This window comes from Cyrtonyx montezumae, unplaced genomic scaffold, assembly GCF_038088225.1.
Source record: "Cyrtonyx montezumae isolate F1298 unplaced genomic scaffold, pur_monq_1.0 scaffold_0, whole genome shotgun sequence".
Classification (NCBI taxonomy): domain Eukaryota; kingdom Metazoa; phylum Chordata; class Aves; order Galliformes; family Odontophoridae; genus Cyrtonyx; species Cyrtonyx montezumae.
This window is the reverse complement of record NW_027071824.1, coordinates 5,325,867-5,353,018: the sequence shown is the minus strand read 5'-3', so window position 1 is coordinate 5,353,018 and position 27,152 is coordinate 5,325,867. Positions and strand designations below refer to the sequence as shown.

The following is a 27,152-nucleotide window of genomic DNA, read 5'->3' as shown; positions in this document are numbered from 1 at the left end:
GTTACTGTGCTCTTTCTGACTGTTGTAGTTTCCATGGTAATAAATAGGAGGTATTACTTTTGGAGCGACCAACACAATTAAAAGGTCATCTTTCTGGTTTTAGGCCTAAATCCTCATGGTCTGCTTCTGGATGCAAAACTGCCATGCTTCTGCTTGGTGCTGTTTAACTGCAGAGTTAATCAAGTACAATTGCTTAAGGCCCTGGAGGGAAGGACGTAATAAATCTTGAAGTATTTGTTCTGGATAATGGCTGAGAGAAGCTGCATAACATTAAATCAGATGTTATAAACATTCACAGTGGCACATTTTCCTTACTTGGGGCACTGTGGCATGAGTCTTGAGAAACTAGACAGGGTATGTCCTAAGGGCTGGACACGTTTCTTTTCATTTTTTTTTTTTCATAATGGAAGGCACTGGTTTCTGAGGCGAGCTGCTGGTGCACGTCCTGCTCTGTCGGGTAGAGGGCAGTCAGACACAGGGGACGGGCTCAGCCTGCTCCTGCTTCCAAGCCTACAGGTGAGGGACCCTAGCTCATCAGGGGGACGTGGAGTCACGGTACCTGGGCACTGTGTGTTTCTGAAGTTGGAAGCATCTGTGGGCAGTTTGGAAGAGAAGATACCTAGGGGTGGTTTTGCTGATCGTACGTGGAAGCTCTCTTTGGAGCTGGAAGCAGAGAGATGCAACAGCCAGATGAAAAAATGGTCCTCTCTTAAATATGACTTTTCCCATGTTCCCACGCACGGCACATGGCACCCTTGGGGACTTGGGTCGCTGGCTCTGGGAGCAGAGCTGGGAGCCCGGCCATCTGCCCCAGCAAGGATGTGTTCCTGCCATCCCAGCTGTGTCCCTGCTCCAGGGGACGCTGTTGTGGTACAGCTGAGTCATTCAGTACTCCATTCCTTCTGCAGTGGGTTCTGCTCACCCTTCTCCTTTGACTGTAAAACCCAGCCATGGGGATTGCTTTGTTTGTACCACGTCTGGGGTGCCCACACCATGCGTGGCTCTGTCTGCCTCATACACAGTCCTGGTGACTCAGTGATGCTCGACTTACTTTACATTATTTTTCTTTACAACAAAGCCACACCATGAAGTATAATAATCTTTTTTTATTATTATTATTTTTATTAGAACAATTTCCTGGGGAGCTTTTCTTTCATTTATTTTATTTTTTCTTCTTGAACATTTAGGTTTTTAAGACAGGAACAAAATTAATAAATAGCCTAGGGAAAATGGATTGGTGGGGCCGTTTATATAACACTGGAACAAAGGGGCATTCAACAAAATTAAAGAGTAGCAAATTTGAAACAGGTTAGAGGAAGCACTTCTGTACGATGCGTGCTTGGGCAGAGGAGCTTTCTGTTGCAGGAGACAGTAGGGGCTAGGAGTTGGGCAGGGTTTTAAAAAGATGGGCATCTGAGTGGTCAGCGTGGGGCTGAGGTTTACTAACAACAACAAAAAAAATAAAGTGGGCAAAAGAAAAAAAAAGGGCATGTTCTGGGCATGTAGCTGGGCAACAATACAAAGCTCCCAGGCAAAATGCGTAGTGAGATGAGGGTCAGCCTCTTCTCCCAGGTAACAGTGATAAGACTCAAGTTGCTCCAGGGGAGATTCAGGTTGGATATGAGGAGAATTTTCAGAAAGAGTGATGAGGCAGTGGCACAGGCTGCCCAGGGAGGTGGTGGGGTCACCATCCCTGCAGGTATTCAAGAAACGTGGAGATGTGGCACTGAGAGACATTTTTAGTGGGCATGGTGGGGATAGGCTGATGGTTGGACTAGATGATCTCAGAGATTTTTTTTCCAACCTTAATGATTCTACGAGTCAGCATCTGGTTATTGTAGACCAGGGTTTGAGGTGGGATGGCTCTGTGGCTGTGTTGAACTGTAAGAGCTGGTCTGAACATCTCCAGCCGGTGAGAGGAGGTTGCCAGAAGCGTGGAGAAAGGCAGAAAGGTGATGCAGGAAACCTTTGGTAGCACCAAAACTTGAGCTCAGGTGAGCCACGTATCAGGTGTGGAGACATCCCACTATTTAGGGTTGGACTCTGGCCTTCAAAGAGGCCATTCATGGGGCAAAGTGAGCAGGCCTTGGCTGCAGACACTGGTGAGAAATCATAATTGTGAGTGTCAAGAAATTTGGGTTTTATTCCTCTGGTTCAATGTTGTTATAAAAATAAATCTCTTTGGAGATATTCATAAAATTTAATGGAAGTCTTGAATAGAGCTTTTTTTCCCCCTCCTACCAACCTAATAAAATGTATTGCTTTTACTTCTAAGTATTTTTATATTAGCAGGCAGTGACTATTGCTGGAGGAGAACTGTCCCAGTGCCATAAAATGACTCCAGATGGAGACCCTCTCACCATCCACTGCCTCCAGGCCCAAGCAAAGCTGAAACGTAATGCTTGTCCTGATGATCACCAGCTTCATCCAGGATATACGGAATGTGTTTGGCTCAGAGAACAGCAGCACCCTCCCCTCGCAGCATCTGATTTATCGTACGTCTGTTAAACAATAGTTCTGGAATAATTTTTAGATTTGCTTGAAGTAAAAGCAGAAAATTAAGATGAATGAAATGGGACTGATGCTCAGGGCTTGACGGGAATCACTCCCTGAAGACCTGGTGCTAAAAGTCACACTGAATGCCTGGATGCAGTGCTCCTGGCAGATGCTTTTTACAGCTGTTTGGGAAAGTCACTGCCGCCCGCTCCCAACAGCTGATGTGGGGACGGGGCCAAAACCTTCTCCCTGCAGGAGACACAGCAGCAATGCCACCACTCTATCCAGTGCCAGGAAAGGCTTGGAATGTGGATCCAGTGCAGTGTTGGGATGCTGCTGGCAAGGGCAATGGGAGCCCACCACCGTTGTGACCAAATGCCACCCAAAGGAATTAAAATATGGAACATGAGTGGTGGCTGCTGTGCAGGGAAGGAAAAAACTTTTTGCTGCCTTTGGAGGTACGTTTCTGCTCTGGTGAGGTAGTGAATAGACCCTGCCTTGTATTCCTTCTGTGCTGGAGAAGACTGGCAGCGGCCTGGGCACCGTGCACACATGGCTGTGCACACACGTAGGAAGCTCACCAAGGAGGTTTCTAAGCATTCCTCTCCTGGAAGCCATCTGTAAGCATGTGCTCCAAGCCAAGTGCTTGATTTTTCTCTGTCCTTGCGGCAGAGCACCGTGCCTCAGCTGCACACCACGTTTTCCCCTTTCAGAAAGCTTGGAGCTTTCAGGGAGGTGACTCGTACTGCATTGTTGGATACCAGCTCTGGCAGGCTTCCTTCTGCACTGCAAAGAGCCAGCAGGAAAGCAATTACAGGAGCAGATGTGACTTGTGACGTGAATGTTCTTTCTGGCTTCTTTTTCTTTGGTCTTTTTTTTAATTTGAGGCAGTCCAACAGGGTGATTCCGAAGCCACAGTCAGCAGATATGTTATATGAGTTATGTGGGCCCACAGTGGAGATTTCAAACTTTTCCTTGACAGAATCAGGTGTAGAGACAATTTGCAAGACCATACAAGTCACTTTTTAAAAAGGAAATGAGCAATTAAGGCAATTTGTTTTGGTAGCAGCTTCAGTAGGTATATCCTGTATAACCCTAGGTGAATCCTGCTGTTCCTTTTGCTGCCTTACTTGTATCTGTCCTGAGCAAGGTAGAGGAGCGATACAGAGTGATAGTTTGCATCTCACATTTCTCTTGCAGACAAATTAATTGCACAGTTGAATTAAATTATTTATGCTGATTTATGCTGATCCAACGATAACAAAATGTAGCTGTAACCTTCCCAGGTGCTCTTTGCCTGATGTTCTGTAAGGATGAGGCCAGCAACTTGCCACGTGTTTGATCCTACTTTGTGCCAGCCGTCAGTGAAGATGGCTGAGCCAACTGTGCCAGCATAGCTTTCCAGGGCTGCAGTGGTACCAAGGAGGGATGAGCAAACAGCAATGTGAATTTCCTACTCTTGGAGGAATGGCAGAAAGGAGGGGTCAGCTCTCTGGCTTGGGGCAGATAGGGTTGAACCTGTGGCACCTGTCCATATGAGGGCTGGATTTGTCTCACGAGCTGTTTATATGCCCTTATTTCTGGCTGCCCCAATCTGCACCCTGCCTCATCTCCCATCCCTACCCAGAGACCTCTCCTCAACCCAGCAGACTTCCCAGCAGCTCACCACAGGCCTGCTTGCACACAATGGCTCCGGTGGGTTTTATTGCATTTTGCTTTTCCTCTCCATGTGGCTCATGGCCAGCAAAGATGTTCTGTACAAAGAGAATGGCTTTGACTTTATCATTCACCTCTCATGCATCTAAAAGGAGTTGAGGACACTGGAAGTTTCCAAGAAAAATAAATTAACTGTGCTTTTTCAAGGGGGCCTCTTTAAGGCTGTTTCGTTGATTTAAAAATAATAATAATAAAAGAAAGAGAAGCAGCAAGCTGTTCCTGTGCATCATCCGTACACTATTTATTCTTAAATGTGTGTTTAAATTTTGGAGGACTGGTTGTGAATAGGAGGACTATATAGTGCCTGTCGAGATGGGTCTGAAGTGAGTTCTCATCAGGCTCATTTCTGGGATCCTGACCTCAGGGAACTCTGTCCTATGTCTGTGAGAGTGGGTGACATGCAAAGCAAAAACAAAAGCAAAATCTCAACCAATCTTTTTTTCCAATCTCTTACTTCTAAGTATCCGTCATTCTGTCTGGTTCCCTTCTGTGCTGTTCATGTTGTGACACTCAAAGGGGCTGATGCTTCAGAAATGTCAGGGCCCACTGAATGTCCCACTGAGATCCCTTTAGGATGGACCCCGTCGGACGATGTAGTTAGCAGCCAATACCACTGATTTCTTTTGGAAATGAGGCCTTCCCCTCAGCCACAAAACAGCACTTTCCTTTAACCTGGCCCAACTGAGGCCCAATGACTAAAGCTGCTCGGAAAGGCCAGGGGCTGTGTTTTTCCCTGTGTGGGTATCATAGAATCATAGACCCTTAGAATGGTTTGGGCTGGAAGGGACCACCCAGGCCCAACCCGCAGCTCAGGCTGCCTAGGGCCCACACCCATGCTCCCATGATGTATGTGTGTGCACCCAGCACTCCTTCCCTACAGGAGCTCTGCCTGCTCCCTCATTTGCACTGCAGCCTTTCTGTGGGCAGTGCTGCACAGACCGGGAGGCTCACTTAAATCTTAAAATAGTGGAAAAGTGAATAAGGCTGTAACTGTCATCACCTATTTAGAGAAATTCCTGCAGTGTAGACACCCATTTTCCAGCCTTTGATGACTGGGGGAAAAATTATCTTGCCAGGTGGAGTGTGATGTCTCGTTCTTCTCTTCAGCAAGTGCAGAGCTGAATTTAGCAGGTTTGGAGTGAGATAGAAGAAAAATGTCCCTTCCTCTCCCTCCCCCCCCCCATCCTCCCTCTCCTCCTGAGCCAACAGCACGTGTCTCATCAGCTCTGAAGATGTGTTAATTTTGGAGAGGTTGTAATGAGGCAAGGGGCTGGAGCTGGCTTCCCCTCCCCAGCCATGAGCTGAGCTGGGTGCTCACTGCATGACTCAGATTTCTTTTTAAGAACTAGAGCCCAATAGATGCTGTCTTCGCTGATACCACTGGGACCAGAAGGTCTTTTTTTTCCCACCAACCTTAAAAACATGCTGATACACTGCAGTTTTTGAGGGTTATTTTTTTTCCCTCCATATTTTGTTATTATTATTAAAACAGCACTAAGTCCCATAGCACCAAAGGATGGGATCTCTCCTGCTCTTTTCTTCCTTCCTCAGCAACTAAGAAAAAAAAAATCATGTGGTAATTATCCATAAATCAAAGTATTAACAGAGCTGCTGGTGTGTTCCTCCCTGAGCAGCTGGGCTGAGCTCAGGGCACTGGATAGGGCTGCAGCATCAGCATCCCACCACCACCACCAATGGATGGATTGTGCTGGACCAACCCACGCTGCCCTCGGGCTGATGTGTCTGACTGAGGCCACGTGTCTGCTCTTATGAATCCAGCCAAGCCCAAAGGAGCAGGTCTGAGGCCAACAGCACCGCCCCACTCCCTGGCATTATTCACCCCAAATTCCTTCAGTTGCCGTCCACAATTTCCAGTCTCTTAGTCAGCATCTGCTGCCCTGTCTCCAGCCTGATGAGACCTGGATTTTCCCACACTCCCCAGTAAATGGAAACACATTGTTCATCTTCATTTTATTTATTTATTTGGTGCAGAAAAACAAGATACTGCTCTGACTTTGAAGTGCTGTCTCTACAATGGTTTGTTCCTCTTTGGAGCAATGGGTTTTCCTAAAAGCCTCTCTCAGCAAGATCCTTATCAAGCTCGCCTTAGCGGGAGACAATGAACATTTCACAGCGTGAAGAGAAAAAAAATAAAAAAAGGTCGTGGAGAAGACAAATGCTTTATGTGAGGAGATAGCCAGGGTGCAGATGAGCTCCCCCAGCCTTGTAAACACAGATTATTTTCCGTCCTACCTCCAGTTTCGGAATGTTTCCCGTGTTGCATCAGCTCTGGAGCTTATTGTGGGGTGGATGTTGTTGGAGCAGTATGGAAAAGAGGGACCTGAGAGCTGTCTGAACCCACAGAGCTCAGCCTGACGTGGCCTGAGAGGCTGGCTGCAGGGCTGTACTGAGAGCAGGGCAGTAAGTATAGGATCTGGGGGACACGAGGTTCTGTGGGCTGCAGTTGGTGGTGGAGCAGCTTTGGGCTGGGCAGGTAGCAGCTTTGTGAGGAGGAAGCACGTTGGCAGATGTCTGCCATATTTCCAATTATTGGGCGGATGGTTTAAGCCAAGGCTCTGCAGTCAGTCAGTGTTTGTGGGTTAAAATAGAAACAAACAATGGGATAACGTAAACAAAGTGTGCTCCGGCTTAGGGCCTGACGATAGCGCCTGCATTGTGGAGAAGATCCTTGTCCAAAGGCTTTGAAGGTTGCTGGCTGTATTTGTTTTCCTAAAGATGAGTGTTTGTTCTATTTGCTCAGCTTCTTATGGACTTGAATAGACAAGGGTCCAGTAAAGGTGGGTCTGGCTCTGAGCTCCAAAGGAGCCTGGAAGGAAAATGTGTTTTGGATCCTGATCCCATCCAAAAAATGCACCGCATTTCACTACCCCTAGATAGCTCACACTTTGGAAACGCCAAGTAACCGGAAACTTTCGCTCCAAAGTCAACTCTGCTTTCATTAATAATTATTTTAAGACAGCATTCGTAGAACAAAACAGTACTATATGGAGCAGTAGTGGGCCTGGGGGAGCTCAGGGGCAAGAATTCACCAGCTCCACTCTCAGGCTGACGCCCAGAGAGAACCTCCCCAGGTGCAGGAAGACTGGAGGGATGAAGGCCGCCCCTTGGGTGGAGCAGAGGGCCCGGCACCATCCCTGAATTCCTTTGGGTGGTAGTGATGTGTGCTTGGGCCCTCTTTACAGATGGGAAGACAGAGCAGCAGAAGAGAAGACAGAGCTGTGGGGGACGAAGACGCATGTTGTACTGACAAATGTGGGTCCTGACCTTTATCTTTGGGATCCCTTGGCTTATTTTCCTGTCACGATGATGCCGCCTGTGCCTGCAGTCCCCTTCCACACGTCGTGTCATTCATTATAAATACCATTAGATTTATCACCTCTGTCCATAACGTGCCAACACTGGCAGCAATTTTTGAAAACACAGCGGCAACAAGAAGCGTATGTTCTCAGAGTCGCGTTAGTGGGATTTTTTTCTGCCAAGGACAATAATTTTTTTCCCTTTTTTTTTTCTTCAAAATAAACATCACGCTGGAATGTGCTGCAGCAAATGGCTCGGGCTCTATTATATTTCATGCAGCTTTCTAAACAATTTTTAACCCTGCTGGCACGGTGTCAAACAGAAGGCAACCAACAATAGCAAAATCCCATTAAAGCTGAGAAGGTTCCTTCCTGAGGTGAACATGGCCAGAAATAGTAATCTTGGCTCTCTTTTCGATTTGGCATTGGGGACTAATAATGCATGTTCTACTAATGGAAATTATCTAATTTCATCCAAGTGCAGCTCCAGAGAGAGCTGGGCTGACGCACAAACAGTCAATATAACAACATTCTTCTTGAAGAGCTGAACAATAGGGCTTTGGTGGGATTGTGATTAACAACGTCAGACCAAGAACAAACAGAAGGTGTAAAAATAGGCATCTGAGGAGCTGACACAACGGACTATTTTTCATCTGTAAGGCCAGAGGAGAATGGCTTGTTAAATTGTGTGCTCGGAGCACTTCATCAGATGCTGTGTGGAAGAACCAAAAAAAATCCCATTTCCCATCTGGGTCTGAATGTACAAAAGAATTGCACATGCCTTATTAATATAAATCATGCTAGCAGCATAATTCCCATTAGCATTGAAGAGCTGTTTTTCAATGAAAACCTCTTGCACCAGGAACACCTAACGGGAAATAATGATGTTTGCTTCACTTGAAGAGAGTAGTGAAATACAGTGTGGGGACTGAGGAGGCAGAGAGCTGTTCCTTCTCTCCAACACTACAGGTTTGGGGATTTTATGCAACTATCACGAGCCATCCCCTTCCCTTCCACTCCCAGAAGCTGTATCCAGATGTGCCAGCCCAAGGAGTGGGCCCACGGGCACGTGCTGGCCCCCAGTCTCAGCATTGCCCCACTGTGATGTATTCCAATTCCCCACCGAGCTCAGTCCCAGCTCTCAAGGAAAGGAAGCCCTGGCCTTAAAATGTCAGAGAAAATTTCCACCTCTGATTAAGCAGGTATGTTTATTTTTAATTTTTATGAAATCTCATGCAGCTGCTTACTCAACGTTATTTTTAGAGTGTGAGAGGGAAGCTCCATCTTTTCATGAACTCCTGTGATGTGTGTTGGGTCACTGGGACGTGGGGAACGGCACAGCCCTGCTGCTTCAACTCTGCATCCCAGGGGGACCCTGCACCCCTTACACCCACTCTGGGGCTGTGCAATGGCATGAGCCTAAGGGGAACTTCGTGTTCCCAAACCAGAAAGTCATATAATAATCAAGGTTCAAAAGCCCAATAAAATCATGTAGTCCAACAGTCAACCCATGCCTGTGACCTCTCTAGGCCATGTCCATCAGTGCCACATCTACTCTTTTCTTGACCACTTCCAGGGACGTTGACTCCACCAGCTCTCCCTGGGCAGCCTGTTCTGCTGCCTCACTGCCCTTCCGAGAAGAAATATCTCCTAATATCCAACAAAAATGATGGAACCCATGGAAGTAGCTAAGAATGAAGGGAAAGCTGGGGAGCTAGGTAATTTCCAGCATCCAATGGGTGCGTGAAGCACAGAGAGGTGACCCAAGAGAAGGAAACCTGCGACAGCTTCAGAGTATGGGAGAGAAAAGCCCAGCGGCCGAGTCTAGCCTAGCAGTCATACACCGACCCTGAGGTTTGATGGGTTTGCAGATTTTCCTTTTTTTTTGCACTAGAGGGTGCTGCTCTGTTAGCATTCAGGAACACATGCAGCGCGGTATTGCCTTCACCACTGCGTTGTGCGAGGTTGGGCTGAGTGGATGCACGCTGGTGCTCACAGCAGCACTCAGGCCTGAGGTGAAGGAGGGCTGCTGAGCTGGGAAAGAAGAACTCGGAGTGGAAAAGTTCTATACATCTAGGGTCAAGGGAAAAATCATGTGGGTTAGTCATGGTGACAAATGAGAGGGAAAACTGGATGCTTCTCCTTTTTTTTTGTCTCTGTTTCACAGTGCCAGGATGTGCCTCAAGGAGCTGCGAAATGGGACAACATAGTGAGGACAGTGAGTGCAGACACCTCCAGTACCAAACCTTTGAAATTCACTGCTGCAGAATGGATAGCCAATACCTCGTGGTGTTGTGCTCTAGCAGAAATAAAATCAAAGTGCCCTTTTATAACTGTTCAGGCTGAGCTAAGGGCAGCCAGCCCACTGTTACCAGGATGCAGAATGATGTGTGAGAGGGGCTGTGGGAAATGACCCTCGGGTGCATGGCCATGGCCACTGACCATGTTTCCATCACCAAAGGCACAGAGCAAGTGGGCAGTACCCAGGGAGAGGACACATTTCCTTCAGGGTAAAAGGGTCCTGAAGGGGTTCTTTAAGGGCTGTGACAGCACTGTTATGCCAGGGTGTACTCCTTACAGGGAAAGGACTGGTCTAAAGCCCACCAGGCTGGTGCCCACTGTTTAAGTCCATTCAGAGTGTGGAAGAAACCCCAAAACCATTCGCAGATAAAATAAGTTTTAAAGAGTGATTTTCTCCTAGAATCTTGGGTTTGTGCATGGGCTGTCTGTGCTGTAGATAAGCCTGCATTCTGATAGCTCTGTTTCCAGTGTTCCTGCATTTCTCACCGCTGTTGACAAGAAGTTGTAGATTGTTTCTTACTCTCAGTTTTCTTACGTGGTCCTTAGTATCTCCTCCTTCAATCCTGGATGTCCTTTAAGCATTGCACCTTCAAGGTATTGCTACTGCAGGGGCCATGGCAGGAGGCATTACTGCACAAGCCATCTGTATGGAGGAAACTGGTGGAGTTACTCCAACGAAACCACTGGAAAATGCCTTGCTCCAGGAATGGCAATTGCCCCATTAAAGCAAGCTGGGTGTGTGCATCCCCAGCACAGCACAGTGGGACAGCACTGCTGCCACGTCACCTCTCATCAGCTGCTGGGGCTAATTGCAGGGGCTCTCTGCAGTCCTCTCTGCTTCTGTGGCCTCCAAAATCCCAGGGACAATCTTCAGGCATTGCACAGGTGGTGTAACCTACGGAGCTGTGATGCCAAAGCAGAGAGCTCAGGGGATGGCAGCAGAAAAGTTTTTCTTCCAGGTGAAGTTAATCTTCTGCAGGCTGATGGGAGACTGGTGTTTTGACTCTGAGCAGCTTAAACAGCACTACAGGATCACAGCTCCAAATGCCTGAAAATAGGTTTCTCAAATGCTGGCACATAGAGCAGAACTGCCTGACCCAACCGCAAGGAAACCCTGAGGAAGGGACCGTGTTGACCCGGCTGTCCTGCAGCACACAGCTTCCTTTCCCAGGGCTGTGGGGATGCTAGTTATTACCTTGATGTTTGTTTATATATATATATATAGGATTGAGGTAGCTGCAGGTTTCCATGAAAAATAAAGGAAAAGAGAAAGAGAGGAATGAAGAGCAAAAGAGAAGACAGAAAGAAGGGAAGAAAGAAAAAGAAATGAAGGAAGAATAGAAATGAAGAAAGAAAGAAAAGAAAAAAATGAAGAATGAAAGAAAAGAAAGGAGAAAAGGAAAAAAGAGAGGAGAGGAGAGGAGAGGAGAGGAGAGGAGAGGAGAGGAGAGGAGAGGAGAGGAGAGGAGAGGAGAGGAGAGGAGAGGAGAGGAGAGGAGAGGAGAGGAGAGGAGAGGAGAGGAGAGGAGAAAATAGAAAAGAAATAGAGAAAAAAAGGAGAGAAAAAAAGAGAAAAAAAGAGGGAAGAAAGGAAGAAGTGCCAACGGCCGTAGCACGGCGGTGCGGACGCGGAGCAGCACGCAGCCCCCGGCTCAGTGCCCTCGGCAGGTGGCGGCAGAGCGCGGCCGTGGCCGTGGGGGGGGGAGGGGGGTGGCGGGGCTGCTCGGGCCGCGTTACACCAGGGGAATCCGTGGGGCCGTGCGAAGCGATTAAAAAATAAGGTCCTCTAGAGAAAGCAGGAGTTTGTATGTGTTGTATCTACGCGTTTCTATCCATTGGTATAGACAGAACAACAAAAATAAGACGTATTTAAGCCTAAAAGAGAGAGAGAACGTCGGGGTGGGACGGGGGGAGGCCGAGAGAGGCCCGGCCCCAGGAAGCTGGGGGTGCGGGGGGGCCCGGCCCATCGCGGGATGCTCCGAGCAGCGACGGCGGTGCGGGGTGCACCCAGCTGCGGGCGTGAGGAGCTCGGGAGGTTGTTCTCCACCTCCTCCTGTCTCTGTCTCGGGGAAAAATAAATAAAGTAAGCAAGAAAGATAAAACAATAACAAAAGTCCTTCGGGACTCAATTCCGCTTAAAAAAAATAATAAAAGAAAAAAATAAAAAAATAAAAAGCGCATCATCTCCAGTCCATTCGCCTCCTTCTCGAGTCCCTCGGAAAGCGAGATTAAAGGGGAAAGTCGCAGCTGTATATTTGTGTTTTCATTGCTAGAAGGGAATTGATTTCCTCGCATTTATTTTTGTAGTTGCAATACACAAGGGCGGATTTGCGTCACCCAAGCAACTTGCTGGTCGAGATAAAGTTGCACAAATATTGAAAAGGGAAGTGCTCACGCTCATTATGAAGTTTTTCTCCGGAAGAAATAAGGATTTCTGCTGTATCCTAAAATACTGAAGCCGCTTCTATTTTAGGACAAATCTCGCAGGCACATCCGCTCATTTAGTCCGAGTTGGAACCTCTCTTAAAAACAGGAGATGACCCGGGCTGCAGCGAGCCCCGCGCTTCCTGCAGCCTTCGGGCACCGCTGCGCGGGGGCTGCGCGGCCGCGCAACGCTGCGCGCCCCGAGGGCAGCGGGCACTGCTGCGGGCTCCGGGAATAAAAGGGGGAAAACAGGCGAACAGATACACGCGCGGGGCCGGGGCCGGTGTAATGATGACTGAATATTCCCCCCGCGAAAGGACGGGGCGGGGGCAGCGGCGTTCGTTGCCGCTGGGCGCAGTGGTGCGGGGCACGGCCCGGCCGGGACGCGGGACCACGGGTGGGCGCAGACTCGTTTGGGCCGGAGTGGGAGCGGCGGAGCCGCAACGGGGTCGGCAGCGCGGGGGGATGCGGGGAAGGGGAGCACGGGAGAAGCTCGGAGCGGAGCCATTCTCGCTTTTCTCTCGCTTTCGGCCACGTCTGGGCATCGGTTATTATCATTCTCATTTCAGCGGCGCTGATGAGACCCTACGCAAGTCGAAGCCGTGCCCGCGGGAGCGCAGTCAACCGCCCCGGGAGCGCGCTCGGCCTCGGGCACAAAGCGCGGCTGCTCCGTACCTGCGGAGGGCACCGCTCCGCCGTCAGGCCCTGGGAAGGCGCCGAATTTTGAATGCTATTTTCAAAAATAAGAATGATTTTTTGAAACAAAACCAAAGCAAATCCGCGACCGCATGACTCCGGACCCGCTCACGGCGGCAGCAACGCGCCTCCGTTTGTGGAAACGGCAATAAAAATGTTCTTTCTATGTATTCCATTTGTATTTTCATCGGTGTTTGCGTTTAAATTTGTATCTCAATTCCTATTTTTAGTTTTATTATTGTCATCTCTATTTCTATTCCCGTTTCTTTTTCTATTTTTCGCGCTCGTTTTCCCAGCACCAGGTCGGGATCGACGCGGACACAACACACGCGCCGATGGGTTTGTCTCCCAAACATTCCGGCGAATGAATCTTGTGGCAATATTCTAACGGAACAAAATGGGCGCCATTTGGTTGCCAAATCTTCCAAAATTTCCGAATCGGGCTTGAGGTGGAAACGGTGCGCAAGCAGTGGGCGGGGTTGCCACGGACAGACGGGGTTGCCACCAACGCGCACCGCTGCGCGGGGCACGCTGCGCTCACGGCTGCGGGCAACGTGTCACGAAGCGACCCGGGCTCGCGTATCCGTGGGGGGGGGGACACGCGCATTTAGCGTGGAATCGTTCTGAGGCTGCGGCCGTCACCGGGCGCGATCGTCCCGCGTGGGTTTCCGCGGGTGAGGGCTCGGGGCACACCTTGCGGGGCCCAGCACGGCCCAGCGCAGCTCAGCACGGCGCGGCGCGGCCCATCCCGGCCCGGCAGTGCGGGGCGTGTCGGCGGGCGGTGCGTCCCGGCCCCGCGGAGCGCGGATTGGGCGCGGGAGGGCGGGGGGCGGCGGGAGCGAGGGCTGCGGCGGGGCCCGGAGCCGCTGCCAGAGAAAGTTTGGGGAGGGAGGGGTGCATTTTTTCCTCAGCGCGAGGAAGGGGGTTTGTTTTGTTTTCTTTGCGCCGCTGCTCTCCCGCGCTCGCCGCTCGCTCTCTCCCTTTCGCCGCGAGTTTTGGGGACTCCTTCCTTTTTTTATTTTTTATTTTATTTTTTAATTTTTTCCTGATCTTACTTTATTTTTCCCTGCCCCTCCGGCAAGTGCTGCCCCGCAGCCGCCCCCGCCATCCCTCCCCATGCCCGCGGGCCGGCGGGCAGCCCCGCGCCGCGCTCCCGGCAGCTGAGCCGCTTCCCCGGGCGCGCAGCCCCGCCGCCGCCGGCAGGATGTACACGGCCGGCCTGGCCCCCTTCTACGCCTCCAACTTCAGCCTCTGGTCAGCGGCTTACTGCTCGGCGGCGGGGCCGGCGGCCGGCGGCTGCTTCCCGCTGGAGGCGGCCAAGAAGCCGTCCTTCTGCATCGCCGACATCCTGCACGCCGGCGGAGAGGCGGCGGCCGGACCCGCCGACGCCGCGCCCGGGCTTCCCGCGGCCGCCGCAGCCGCGCTCGGCTCCATCCTCCCCGGCGGCCCTTTCCACGCAGCCGCCTCCCCGCTGCGGCCGACGCCCGTCGTGGCCCCCGACGCCCCCTCCGGGGCCGCCGCCGCCGCGTTCCCTCCTCGCCTCTCGCCGCTCTCCGCCGCCTTCCACCCTCCGCACCACCACCGAGCCCCGCAGCACCGCAACCCCGCGGCGGCGGCGGCGACGGGGGCACCGGGCGGAGGAGGGGGAACCCCGGCTCGGGGACCCGGGGGCCACACGGGCGGCTCAACGCCGGCGCCCGCCAGCAAGGACCTGAAATTCGGCATCGACCGCATTTTGTCGGCGGAGTTTGACCCCAAAGTGAAGGAAGGCAACACGCTGAGAGGTAGAGAAATCGCCGCGTCCGCTTTGCGTGCTTGGCGCTGGGTGGTTCTCCCCGTCCCCGCGGCTTTACACCAAGAGAAACGGGGAACGAGGGCTCTCCCCGGGCACCCCGCGCCGCGACATCCCCCTTGGAAATAGCGATAGCCTCAAAGTAGCGAACCCGAGGCGGGCAGGGCCGCGGCCTCCCCCCGCAGCCCGAAGCGCACGGCGGGGCCGCAGGGCTCCGTTCGCTCCGTCGGGGCCCGACCGCGCCGTAACCGCGCTCTCCTTGTTCTGTGCTCGCAGATCTCACCTCGCTATTAAGTACCAGCCGCCAGGCCGGGGTTCACCTCCCCGCCTTGCAGCCGTCCGCCGGCCAGTTCTTCGCGTCTCTAGAGCCCATTAACGAGGCCTCTGCCCTTCTGGGGCCCCTAAACACGGCCCCAAGGAGCTCAGTTCAGCACCAGTTTCAGGACACTTTTCCAGGTACATCTCGCTCCCCCCGTGGCACCGGGCCCGCAGGGACTCGCGTTTGTAAACGCTAGAGATGGTCATTCTTTTTATATATATATATAATGATAAAACGACGATTTGATTTTTTCTTCGCGAGGCTCGGGTTTGGGACGCCCCATGGGGGGAGGACGAGCACCTTAGGGCCCGATCCAGCTTCGCCACGTCCCGTAGAAAGAGCCCGGAGAGATGGGGCGGAGGGGAGCGGGATACGCTCGGGGTAACCCCCCGACGGCTGCAGGAGATCGGGCTGTGGGCTGAGGGCTGCGGGCTCCATCCCTGCGCGAACCCTAACGGGGCCGCCCCTTGTCCGTCCGTCTGTCCCCACAGGGCCGTACGCGGTGCTGACCAAGGACACTCTGCCTCAGACCTATAAGAGGAAGCGCTCGTGGTCCAGGGCCGTTTTTTCCAACCTGCAGAGGAAAGGGTTGGAGAAGCGCTTCGAAATCCAGAAGTATGTCACCAAGCCGGACCGCAAGCAGTTGGCCGCGATGCTGGGGCTCACGGACGCCCAGGTATGGGGTGAGGGCTCCCTGCCGCGCCTGGGGTGGGAGGGGGACAGCGAGGACGGGGAGGGAACTGGAGAGCTTTTTCCCTTTGCTTCTCCTTTACGGCCCCGTACATATCGTCGAGTCGAGCGCCAGGGAGGCACTCAGCTCCGAGCAAGAGTAGTATTTATAATGCCCCTGTCCCCGTTTATACTTCTTTATTTCTCCCCTAAATCTCTTCCTCCCCGCGTTGTGAAATCCCTGAGTGAAGGGAAGCGAAAGCTCTGCCTCAAACGGAGCCATTAAGTGCCGCTCAGCGATGATTCTGCTGCTGAGGGCCCGCGGAGTTGTATAACGCTGCGGTTTCTTGAGCAAGGGCCTGAGTTTCCAGGAAGGAGGAGGAGAAGGGGAGAAAAAAAAAAAAAAAAGCAAAACAAACACCAACAACAAAAACCCACAACAAAACAAAAAGCGAACAAACGAACGACACAAAAGAAAACAATCTGGGAAAAAAAAAAATCCAAACCCGGGAGTGGTTATTAAAACACACAAACAGTAACGAAAAAGAAAGCCATAAGTAATTAGAAAATCACCCTCGTGGTGTAAGGGCGGGGGCAGAGGAAGACGAGGGTGAGGATGAGGAAGATGAGCACGGCCCCCCATGCCTCCCTGCGCGGCCCCGCTCCCGCAGCGCTGCGCGGTTTTTGCGCGGGTGTTGCGCGGCCCCGTGAGCCCGTCTGAGGGCGGCGCGGCCGCAGGTGAAGGTGTGGTTCCAGAACCGCCGGATGAAGTGGCGGCACTCCAAGGAGGCCCAGGCCCAGAAGGACAAGGAGCCGCCTCCCGAGCCCGAGCCCGCGGCCCCCAGGGCCGTCCCGCCGCCCGCCGCCGCGGGGGAGCCTGAGTGCAGCCCCAGCCGCTCCGACGGCGACGGTGACAGCGACAGCAGCGACCCCGACTCGCTCGACATGGCCCCCAGCGACACGGAAAGGACTGAGGGCGCCGAGCAGAGCCAACCCCAAACCGGGGGCGGCAGGCCCTCCGCCAGCCCCGGCCTCCCCTCGCCGCCTCCCACCGCCGCCAGCCCCGAGGGGCTATAGACGGGGCGGCCGCGACGCCGCCGGAGCTCTGCGCTGACCGAACGTCCCCTCCCCGCCGCGGGCCGGCAGCGCGGCTCGGGCGGGACCCTGCGCACGGCACGGCACGGCACGGCACGGAGGGGAGCGGCCGCGGGGCGGGAGCTGAGGCCCCATGCGGAGGGAGCGCGGCCCGGCCACGGGACAGAGAGCAGGACTTCTCGTTCGTTTTTTTTTTTTTTTTTCCCTGAGTTTTTATATATATATATATATATATATAAAATATTTTTTAACTTTATTCTCCCACCCCTGCCCTCTCTGGGAAAGTCCAAGCGAGGGACAGCGCTCCGAAATCCCTCCCTCACCCCCGAACAATTTACAATGTGAAGTATTTTTGCCGACATCCTCCTGGGTTGCAATGCGTTGCTTCGAATAATCAGACCGAGAAATACTGCACTGACAAAATATAGAAATCTATCTATCTATCTCCTGTAAATAAAATGTTTGCTATGGTTTGTAACCACGTCCGTCTGTTGGCCGGGATGCGGTCGCGGGGCTGCCCCTCGCTTGCTCCTCGCCTCCAAATCCCGATCTTCGCCTTTTTACAGTTGTTTTTTTTTTTTCCCCCTTCCTCCGCGAGCGGAGGTGATGACAACAACCGGATTTCATCACGCAAAATTGCGCTTGGGCGAAAAAGTCGCCAATTCCGTTTGCAGCTCCGACGGCGCGCACCTACGGACATGGATATCTTGGGGAGGATTTGGGTTTTGTTGCAGGATCGGCTCGGACAGACGAACCGCATCGGGGGGCGGGAGGAGATGCCCCGGGGGGAAGGGGGGTTGAGGTGGTAGTGCCCTGTGACGTCACGCTGTCGCTGCGTGGACTGGAGGACGTGCATGACGTCAAGGGCGCAATTTTCGAGTGTCCGTCGACAGAAGTCATTTGGGGTAAAAAGGAGCCAGAGTAAAATGAGAGCCGGGAGGGCTGCGGTGGGCCAGGAGGGGACGAGAGAGGCAGAAAATAAGGCGCAAACAGGCGCGCAGAGCCACAACGCACAGAGCGATTTTCAACGGTGCCGTTGCGCCCGTGGATGCGCGCAGAGCCTGCCGTGCCGTTCCCATTGCATCTCCGTCCGTCAGGGAACGGGCTGTGAATAGGGCGTCCCCGAAGGCTCTGAGGGGGGAGCGAGGCTTTTCGGGGACGGCTGCTGTCCGCCTCCGGCCTCGGGAAAGCGGCCCCGTGCGATGCCCACAATCCAAGCGGAAGGGCCAAAAATCTCCGCGCATCGCTCAGGTTTTGGGGCCCGCCGCAACTCGGGAGGAATAACGGGAGAATAACGGTGTTCCTCTCCGGAGGAGAAAGGAAGAAATTAAAACATTAAACTCCGCGTGGCTCGGGCAGGTGGACAAAGCCACGCACATGGCGCAGGGGAAAGCGGCGCGGCTGTGCCCCTTCCCAAGTAGGGAGGGAGCCCAGTTGCTGGGATAACAGTGCAGGGAGCGTCGGGAGCGGGGTGGCCCGTGACCCGTCCGTAACGCGGTGCTGCACCTAGCCGGAGAAAGGTCCCGGCAAGCCCCAGGTAGAGGTCCCTTTTTGTTTACTTTATTTCTCGCAGCTTCGCCAACACGAGAGGACTCGGGCGGTGGCGGTCGTCTCTGGAGGCGGAGCGCCGAGCATCGCCTCGTGGATCCCGTTCCCAACGGCCCCAACACTCGGGATCGAGGCGGCTCTCCCCCCAGCAGCCCCACGCGACCTTACAGAGCCCTCCCGGCCGACCCCGGCCCTGACCACTGTAGGGTCCGAATTTGGGGTGGTGCTGTGTGGAGCCAGGGGTTGGACTCGGTCATCCTCGTGGAGACTCTTCCAGCTCAGGATAAGGATATGCTACGATTCTATGATTGATTCCGTGATTTCGGGCCGTGGGGCAGCGCAGGGATGGCAGAACGGAGGGTCGCTGTCCCCCTCCCATGGAGGGGAACCGAAGGACGACGGGAACGGGGCGGCTCTGGGCCACCCGAGCCCGGGGCACAGCCCGGGGCACAGCTCCCGATGCGGGTCCGCGTTCGGCACTCCGGGTCCCTCCGGCTGCGTCTCGAGAACAGCTTCGCAATGAGCCCTCGTTCCCCTCCCCTCACCCCCCTCCCATTACGAAGCGCAACGAAATCCCGTTCTTCTCGCCCGATTTCTTCCCCGAAACCTCTCTCAGCTCCGAAAAGGCTTCGAGGCAGTTTCGGAAATGGGAACGGTCACGTTAACGGGAGGGAAAAAAAAAAAGGAAAAGAGAGGCAATATTTAAAACAAGCGATTTAGTGGAAAGGCGAGAGGGGTCCCTGGCCGCGGCTCAGGGCTCAAAGGCAGCGAACCCCGCGTTCTCCTCACGCCGCGCTCCTTAGGAAAATATTTGCGTTTTATTTCAACGTCGGGCTTCGGCTGATGTCTTAAAAAATAATTGTTTTCAGACCCCGCTCCTCTCGGCATCGCCGCTTCACGCTCACACGCGGCGCTTTGCTGCAGCCCTCGCCTCGGGACTGCCTGGCGTCGGCGAGACAAACTGCGAGCCCCAAATGTCAGCTCCTGCCGCAGCCCCGCTGCAAAACCGCCCCCTCCTCACGGCTGCGGGGCGCTCATCGGGAATAATGGCTGTTTACACAAAACCTTTATTCACTTTCTTAAATAAACAGCAGCGAACTCAAATAAAGCGAGCCCTCGGCTATAAGTCAGGCGCAGAGCTGGCTTGTGCGCATTCCCGTCTGTGGACCCGGTGAGCCCCACGAGGGGAGAATGCTGAGGGCTCCCGTCATAGCCCACCTCCACGAGATCAACATCCGCGCGGATCTCGGCCCGAGCTTTCCTTCTCCCCTTTTCGTATTTTATTTTCCCCTTTTTCCACATGAGGCGGAGACAGCTCTCTCTCTCCCCCTCCCCCGGTCCCTTTACAGAAGTGGGAGCCCCCAGCTCCGCTCCACACAGCGACGGCGATGGGGGTCCTCTTGAGCCCCCGTGCGTTGCCCCTCTCTCCGCTGCCCCCCGCTCCCTCGGCCCAGGCCCTAATGAGCTCCATTAAGCGCGTTATTGATGTGGAGGTTCGCTGTGAGGTCCCGGCTGGAGGAGAGAGCAGCTCTGCTCGGCAGATACGGCCGCTCTGATCCGCGCCACCTGGCTGAAACCAGAGAGCCGCCACTTCATTAATGGGTTTAGCCTTTGCTAATTGGTGTCTTTAGGAGCCTTGCCAAAATCTGCTCCAGGATCTTTGGAGGCAGTTTTTGTTTTTCCTTCTGCCGGTGACATTCGTTGGCGGCAATTAGAGCCGGTGCCGCTCCCGCAGCCGGGCGGCTCGAAGCCCCGACGGGGCGGACTGCGCTCGGGCTCCGTCGCTCTCCCGGCTGCCGGACCCCAAAAGCGGACCGAACCCGCAGCCGCGCTGGTGAACCCCCTCCTCCCACCGGCGGAGCAGGTGGCCGGGCCGGGAGTGGGCCGAGCGTGGGGTGCCGGGTCCCGGCGGAGCCTCCGCGGCAGCCGCGGAGATGCCGGCCCGAGCCGTGCCCGGAGCCGTGCCGATCCGCAACCGCCGCAGCCCGTAGCCGCCGGCGCCACCGTCCGGAGGCCCGGTTCCCTGCCCGCCCTCGGGGTCACCTTCGTGCCCTGCCCCGCGGCCCTGCCCGCGTTTTCCGGGACTCAAAGGGCCGCAGTTAATGAAATCCGCTCGCCGCAAATAACAGAGCGCCGCCGTACGCTATAATCAAATTTCTGCTTGCCTTAAAAAACCCGGGCCACCCTCCTCCACCCCCAGCCTCCGGGCAAACCCCAAATCAGAGGTTTCAGCCATCGCCGCCCGCGGCCGTGCCCGCTCCCAGGGCCGTCGCTCCCCGCAGCGGCTCTCGGAGGCAGGAACAGAGAGGCTGAACGGAGTGGGACGGGCACTGCAGGGAAGGTTAACTGGGATGGAGATTGGGGTGATAGGGTAGGATAAGGTGTTGGGAATAATGGAGATGGGGGGCTTATACAGGGGATGGTGGAGGTGATGGAGCTGATGGGATGAGAGCGGTGGGATGGAAGTGACGGGATGGGGGTGATGGAGTGAGGATTGTATGGGGTTGGTATGAGAGTGAGTGGGATGAGGATGCTGGTTTGGGGTGATGGGATGGGAGTGGTGGAGAATGTGATGGGATGAGGATGGTGCGATGGAGGTCGTGAGGTGGAGGTGATGGGATAGAATGGTGGAGGGGGTGATGGGATGAGGATGGTGGAACTGATGGGATGAGAGTGGTGGGATGGGGTTGGAAATGATGGGATGGAGTGATGGGATAGGGGTGATGGCATGTGGGTAGTGGTTTGTGAGTGAAGGCATGGGGATGGTAGAGAGTATGATGGTGGAGATGGGATGAGAGTGGTGAGATGGGGATGGTGGGATGAAGGTCATGAGGTGAAGATGATGGGATGGGATGGTGGTGGGGGTGACAGGATGGGAATGGGAAGCAGGAGTGGCTCGCCTCCCTCCATCCGAGCCACAGCAGATACATTTATTTGCGCACACACCCTTCGCCACAAATCCCCCCATCTATAACCATTATCCACACGGAAACTTTTGCCCCCTGCAGCCCTCAGGATTTCCCCCCCTTCCCCCTAACCGCCCCCCTCCCCAATTCCCCTCCAGTTAGCGGTGATGATTTTAAAAGCATGCGATGATCTAAGCCCTAATCCTAATATTATGCATCATCCGGACAGGATAACCGCGCCGCCTTGTCAGCCGCCGCCTCGTTACAGGACCCATTTGCCGCATCGCGGAGTCATCGCGGCGCTGACGGATGGGCCGGGACCCCCGCACCCCCCGCCCGGAGCGGGGAGGAATGCGGCGGGCGGAGCCCCGCGCCCGGCCCGCTCCCCGCCGGCGGCGATTTACGGTCTGTGTACGTTTGCTGGCTCCAGATATCGGCAGCGTAATGGATGGCTCTATTTTATGAATCTGAGCCTCGGATCCGAGGCGATCGGGAGTCCCTTCCTTGTATGGTGCACTCCTGTCTCAGCCCTAAGCCGCCCGGCAGGCAATAAACCTCCCCGCGAAATGCGCGGGGAGATAACAGCCGACTTTATTGATTGCGAGAAAACGCTGGAAACCAAATAAAGGTTTTTTTATGAGGATCCCTGCGAAGTGCCTTTTCTCCGCGGCCATTAGCGCGATATTGACGTTTTACTGCGCGTAAACTGTGAACTCGTTCGGCCCTAAAACCTCGGAGCGGGCGGGGAGAGGAGCGCGGAGCTGCTGCCCGCGGGGAGCGGCCGTACCCAGAGCCCCCGCACCTCCCCGGGGCACGGACACAGAGAGGGGGCACCGCGGGACCCCCCCGACATGATCGGGGATCGACAAAGCCCCGCCTGGAGGAGGGATGCGCAGGGCAGCGGCTGCCAAAAGGCTCTGGGTCCGGAGTTGGCCGGCTTTGAAACAGCCGAGATTTACCACGTTTAATTCGTTTAACTTTTATTATTTTTTTAATCTTTTTTTTTAAGTGAATTTTCTTTCGCTTTTATTCCATTTTCTTCAGATTTCTATTCCATTTTGGTTCCGTTTTCGTACATTTCGGGCTCAACAAGCTGAGCACGCTCCCCTCGCGCGGGGCTCGCGATGCTCGGCGCTTTCATTCCCGTTGGATCCGTCTCCGAGCGGCCAGCTCGGAGGTCCCGAGCACGTTATTTCCCTCCCACCACCTTCCCACCGGCCTTCCAGAGCGGATTTTTAGTTATTTGTCGTTTTGGTCTCTTTGCCCCGCTTTGCAGAGGTAACTGTAAAAACACTCAGTGGCTGCGGGTTGTATCGCGTTTTCCTGGAAAGCCATAAAACTGTCTCATTCCCCGATGTTCCTTGATTAACTTATGAGCATAAAGGAAATGCTTGAATAGTGTTCCCTCTGCGGTTTTCTTTCGGCGAGGGGAAGCCGAGGGAAGATGCTAATATTGTCATCTTATTTTACAATTTATACCTTCTGCCCAAACAGCGTGCACACAGCCCAAAGCGCAGCGGGGTCTAGTGTCTTAAATGCAGCCCATATATTTCAGCGCCTGGAGAGCCGCACAAGCGAATAATTCAGCCTGCTGTTACAAGGCTGCCTCCCACTGAAACAAACAGGGAGACCTGGAGCCGTTCAGAAGAGGTGCCGCTAACGGGATGCCCCAGTGCTGCGTGCAGAGCCCGCACACCACTCCCGAATACCATCCCCACCCACTAACCCCATACACCATTCCCACACGCCAACCCCACGCTCCAGCCCCTCCGCTCCCCCAGCACTAACAGCCTTCACATGGTGCCTTGGCTCCTCCACACAAGCTCCATGTGCTTGCACTTAACTTTATCTCCAGTACATGTGGATCTCCATGCGTATGTATGTGCTGGAAACACATGGCTGGCCTTTTTTTTTTTTTTTTAATTAACTTTTTGTGTTTTTTTGTTTTTTTTTTTTGGTGAAGCCGCAGCCAGTGAAGCTTTGTGGGCAATATTTAGCCCGTTAGCTGAGGTCGTTGGTGAGAACCAGGCTGCAGCAAAAAGGGCACAGACACCACAAACACTGCTCCTCACATAACATTGGGAGGGTTGCTAGATGCACTTCGGGTCATAAACAAATAGCTGATTTATTCTTCAATCAGGACGAAGCCATTAAGGTTTGCTCAGCCTTGGTCTATGGGAAAACAACTCCTTTGATGGGACTCCCTCCAGACCCCCAGGAGCTCTCCGCTGCAGGAGCAGTGCTCCTTCCTGCCTTTAGGTAGAGGGGAGAGTCGGACCTCCAGAGAGTTGCAGCTCTCCCGTGTCTTGAATTTCACTTTGCATCCTTCTCCCTACCTGCTCAGCTAATTCCTCTTTGCATTTGGGGCCTGTCTGAATCCACCCAGAGAAAACTACGGAATAATGAGAGTGGTGCATCATCATTTATCAGCTCTTTTTTCCTTGCTGGTGGCCAATATTGCAGCTCTGAAGGAAACAGCCATGTGAGGGGGGGGGGAGGGGGGCTGAAAAAATGGCATGGAAAGAAATTCAATCTGAGGAATGAGAGGAATGGATAAAAAAAAAAATAAAAACGTGCTGATGACTTTTTCATTGCATGGATTTCCTCCTGGAGCAGTGGTTAGCAATACCGGCTCTGCATGTTTACTCAGTGTGTTTCTGCAGCACTCTGGCTGCTCAGGCCTGGCCCAGGGACAGGCAACAGGGGAGAGAGCTCAGCAGCCCATCCCCTGCCTGGTGTCACACCGACCTCATTCACATTTCCACAGTCCTGGTTTGGGGTTCCCCATTCCTCGCTGGGTACAGCTCAGAGGACGCTCTGCTGGACTGGAACTGACAGACGTGAACTCATAATGGTAGACACCCATCCACAAATGTTTGCATCAGGGTGATCTGGGGGCTCACCATGCTGGCAGTGGCCATGCTGCTGAACCCATGAGCCCTGCCTGGGGCTCAGCAAGCACCCCTGGCCTGCTCCATGCAGCCCTATGTGCCAACCTCCAACACAGCCCCAGGAACTGCTCCGCCATCTTAGCCCAGGCCCTGGTCCACCATCTTAGTCCAAGCCCTGGCCTGCCATCTTAGGCCAAGCCCTGGTCCGCCATCTTAGGCCAAGCCCTGGTCCGCCATCTTAGGCCAAGAGCTGGTCTGCCATCTTAGTCCCACCCCTGCTTTGCCATCTCAGTCCAAAGCTGGGGATGGGCTGCAGCACCACATAGCTGGTAGCAGAAGAAACAGAGCAAAAAAAGGAAAACCAATAGCACGGAGCCAACTGGGGGAAAACATTGTGTTGGCTTAATCAATTCTAAACTTCCTTTTTCTTGAAGTTTGCCATGATAGATTATTTTAAAGGCAATTTACACAAGATCCACCTTGTGAGATTCCTTGAATGACACTGCGTAAAAGGCTGGTATGGAATAGTAATCAGAAAAAATGAGACAAGGAGACTCTCCAGCCCTCCCTGTAGGAAAGAAAGGCCAAACGGGCATTTTTTTACCCATAGTTGTCTTTTTATTTTGTTATTTAAAGCAGCTTCCTACAATATTAGTTGAGGTATCTTGTTACATGTTTTCTGGAGCAATTATTTAATCTGCTGTTGCACTGGACTGTGGAATTGGATGCTGTGCTCCAGCTAGGACCTCACGAGGGCAGAGCAGAGGTGGACAACCACCTCCTTCATCCTGCTGCTACCTTCCTTCTCATGCAGCCCAAAATACAATTGTCCTTCCAGGCTCTAAATGCATGTTGATGGCTTGTATCAAGCTTTTAATCCACCAGGGTCCCCAAGTCCTTCTCTGCAGGGCTACTCTGATACAATTCTTCTTCCAGACAGTACACAAACTGCCCCAACCCAAACACAGCACCTTGCACTTGTCACCTGATATCATTTTCTCCTAACTTTGATTTTTGGATTGTGCTGTTGATGCTATCATATGAGGGCCTATCTCATCCTGCTTACAGAGATTCCCTGCTGCAAGATGGCAGGGAAACCTTGGCATCCTGAACACATTGCAGCCAAAAGCCACCTTGTTGAAACAGTGGAGATCATTCCGTTTCTTACCTGTGCACAGCAAGAAATGGAAAGATGTGCTGTGTGAGAAGCTTCCAAAGCAGGTGGCTGTTGAAGCCTTCATTTCTATGCCTTTGAAATACAATGTATTCATCAAAAGTGATAGACTTGAAGCCAAGACAAACAATGTCATAAGCTAAACTCAAACACTTGCAAATACTGATCTTGTGATGACAGATTCATTTTTCCAGCTCTGGCAAATTTGCTTCTACTTTAGCCCTGATGGAAATTATCCTGCTTGTGTTTATAAAGCTGTCCTGCTGCTAAGGGTTCCATGTAGGACACTCTATTAAAATGAAGGAAAGACCTCCTGGCTATCAGCAAGGTGGATCTATGTAAGTGTTTTTGTCTTTTGTCATTTTGTCTTTTGCTAATGAAAATCCTTCTGCCCCCTCTTGCTAGCCTGCAGCTCCTTATTTTAACTCATGCTGTCATCTGCTGCCAAGAGATAGAAGTTGGGAGATGTAGGTCATAGCCTTGGTTGGTTTAGGTGGGTGAGAAGAGCCTGCTTCAAAGAAGGAAGGTCTTTAGCTGCCTGGATCTGGTGGTGAGAGGCTTGTGGGCCTGGCCAAGAGGATGTAATGATAATTGTGATGAACAACAACATACCCAAAAAGTAAGGTATTAAGTAGAAGAAAACTACAACTCCTGAGTGCAAGGGCAGATACAGATACAGATGAAGAGCCCTAGGAGGGATAGTAGTTGGAGGAAAAGAGGAGAAGAGCATGCTTAGCTGTGAAACATCTCATTCAGACACAAGGCAGTGTCAGAGAGGAGGTTCTGGCCAGCTCTGTAGGCCCAAGGCAGCCCTGAAGCTGAGAGCAGGCCAGCAAAGTAGCTCATCTCAAGGCTACCAACAACGTGGATTGGTGTGAGAAGTTCTGGGCTTACACCTTCTGCATCTGAGAACCCAACAGATCTCTTTGGTAGGAGAAAGTGCTTATTTCTTGCTATGTAAGCTAGCTGCTGGAGGACTGAAGATGATCTGCTCTCACTTGGAAACAGTTCCTCCATTGCCAGGTCCAATCAACATTTGGTTGCTCACTGTAGTATGAAATAACTGTCCTCTTTGCTGCCCACCCACCACAAAACCCCACTGCTACTATCATCGCACTCTCCCTGAGTGCCTTCCAGCAACATGGTGCAATTAATATTAAGGAGCAATTTACTGCAGTGTTATCAGGTGGTAATTTGCCCCCACATCCCTCACCCAGGGCTGTCCCTGATCCCTGATTATATGTGTCATGCTGAGCTTTCTATTAAAAATTGATACATAATACAAATACAACAAACGCTTTTTTTACTTATCCACTCAGCCTGAAGAAGCCCAACAATCCAAAGGACCATCCCAAACCCCAAACAAAAACAGATGTTGAAACCAGCAGAAAGTGGAGGGGGAATACTCTTTCCTTCTCTGGATGTCATTGTTTATTATATCTGTGTACGTACAAGTACTTGAGAAGGACAAAATCATTTTCATTGGGCAGATACTTTGTAATTCACTTATTGGCAGCTGACTTTTGAAGGAGTTCCCTTCAAAAGCCTGTTGACTATCTTTAGCCATGGGGTGATGGGCTTGCAGCCAGGATGCTGAAGACCCCCAGGCTCTGTGCTCAGCCCCGACCTGCAAGCCACTTTATTTTTCCCACCAGTGCATTCTCAGCCCTGTTTTTCACCAGTGGGACAGCTGCACCATGATGGAGGGGTTGGGGCTGATGTTGGAGGAAAGGGCTGGGATCTAAGAGATACCTGGTGCTCACGGCCTTCTCCCAGCACAGCCCTGAACCTCAGTTTCCTTCCACTAG

General features: G+C 53.0%; 2 protein-coding genes across 4 annotated transcripts in view; both read left to right on the top strand.

Moving 5' to 3' along the window:
* Positions 1-27,152, top strand: part of CUNH1orf115 (chromosome unknown C1orf115 homolog) — a 231,092-nt gene that overhangs the window by 25,389 nt on the left and 178,551 nt on the right. The gene's annotated exons all lie outside the window — the stretch shown is intronic.
* HLX (H2.0 like homeobox) lies at positions 13,831-17,303 on the top strand. 3 transcript variants are annotated; one of them, XM_065739291.1, is made up of 4 exons: positions 13,831-14,734; positions 15,019-15,198; positions 15,553-15,737; positions 16,487-17,303. In XM_065739291.1, the coding sequence occupies exons 1-4, from the start codon at positions 14,155-14,157 to the stop codon at positions 16,805-16,807; spliced, it is 1,266 nt and encodes a 421-aa protein (XP_065595363.1). In that variant the 5' UTR covers positions 13,831-14,154; the 3' UTR covers positions 16,808-17,303. The 3 variants fall into 3 exon arrangements, with proteins under 3 accessions (XP_065595363.1, XP_065595280.1, XP_065595439.1); XM_065739208.1 differs by having other exon boundaries at positions 16,469-17,303; XM_065739367.1 differs by lacking the exon at positions 15,019-15,198 and having other exon boundaries at positions 16,469-17,303.

Coding starts and splice junctions, on each gene's coding strand:
- HLX (XM_065739208.1), top strand. CDS start 14,155: ATGTACACGGCCGGCCTGGCCCCCTTCTACGCCTCCAACTTCAGCCTC. Junction 15,199..15,552: donor GTTTCAGGACACTTTTCCAG/GTACATCTCGCT, acceptor CTGTCCCCACAG/GGCCGTACGCGGTGCTGACC. Junction 15,738..16,468: donor TGGGGCTCACGGACGCCCAG/GTATGGGGTGAG, acceptor GCGCGGCCGCAG/GTGAAGGTGTGGTTCCAGAA.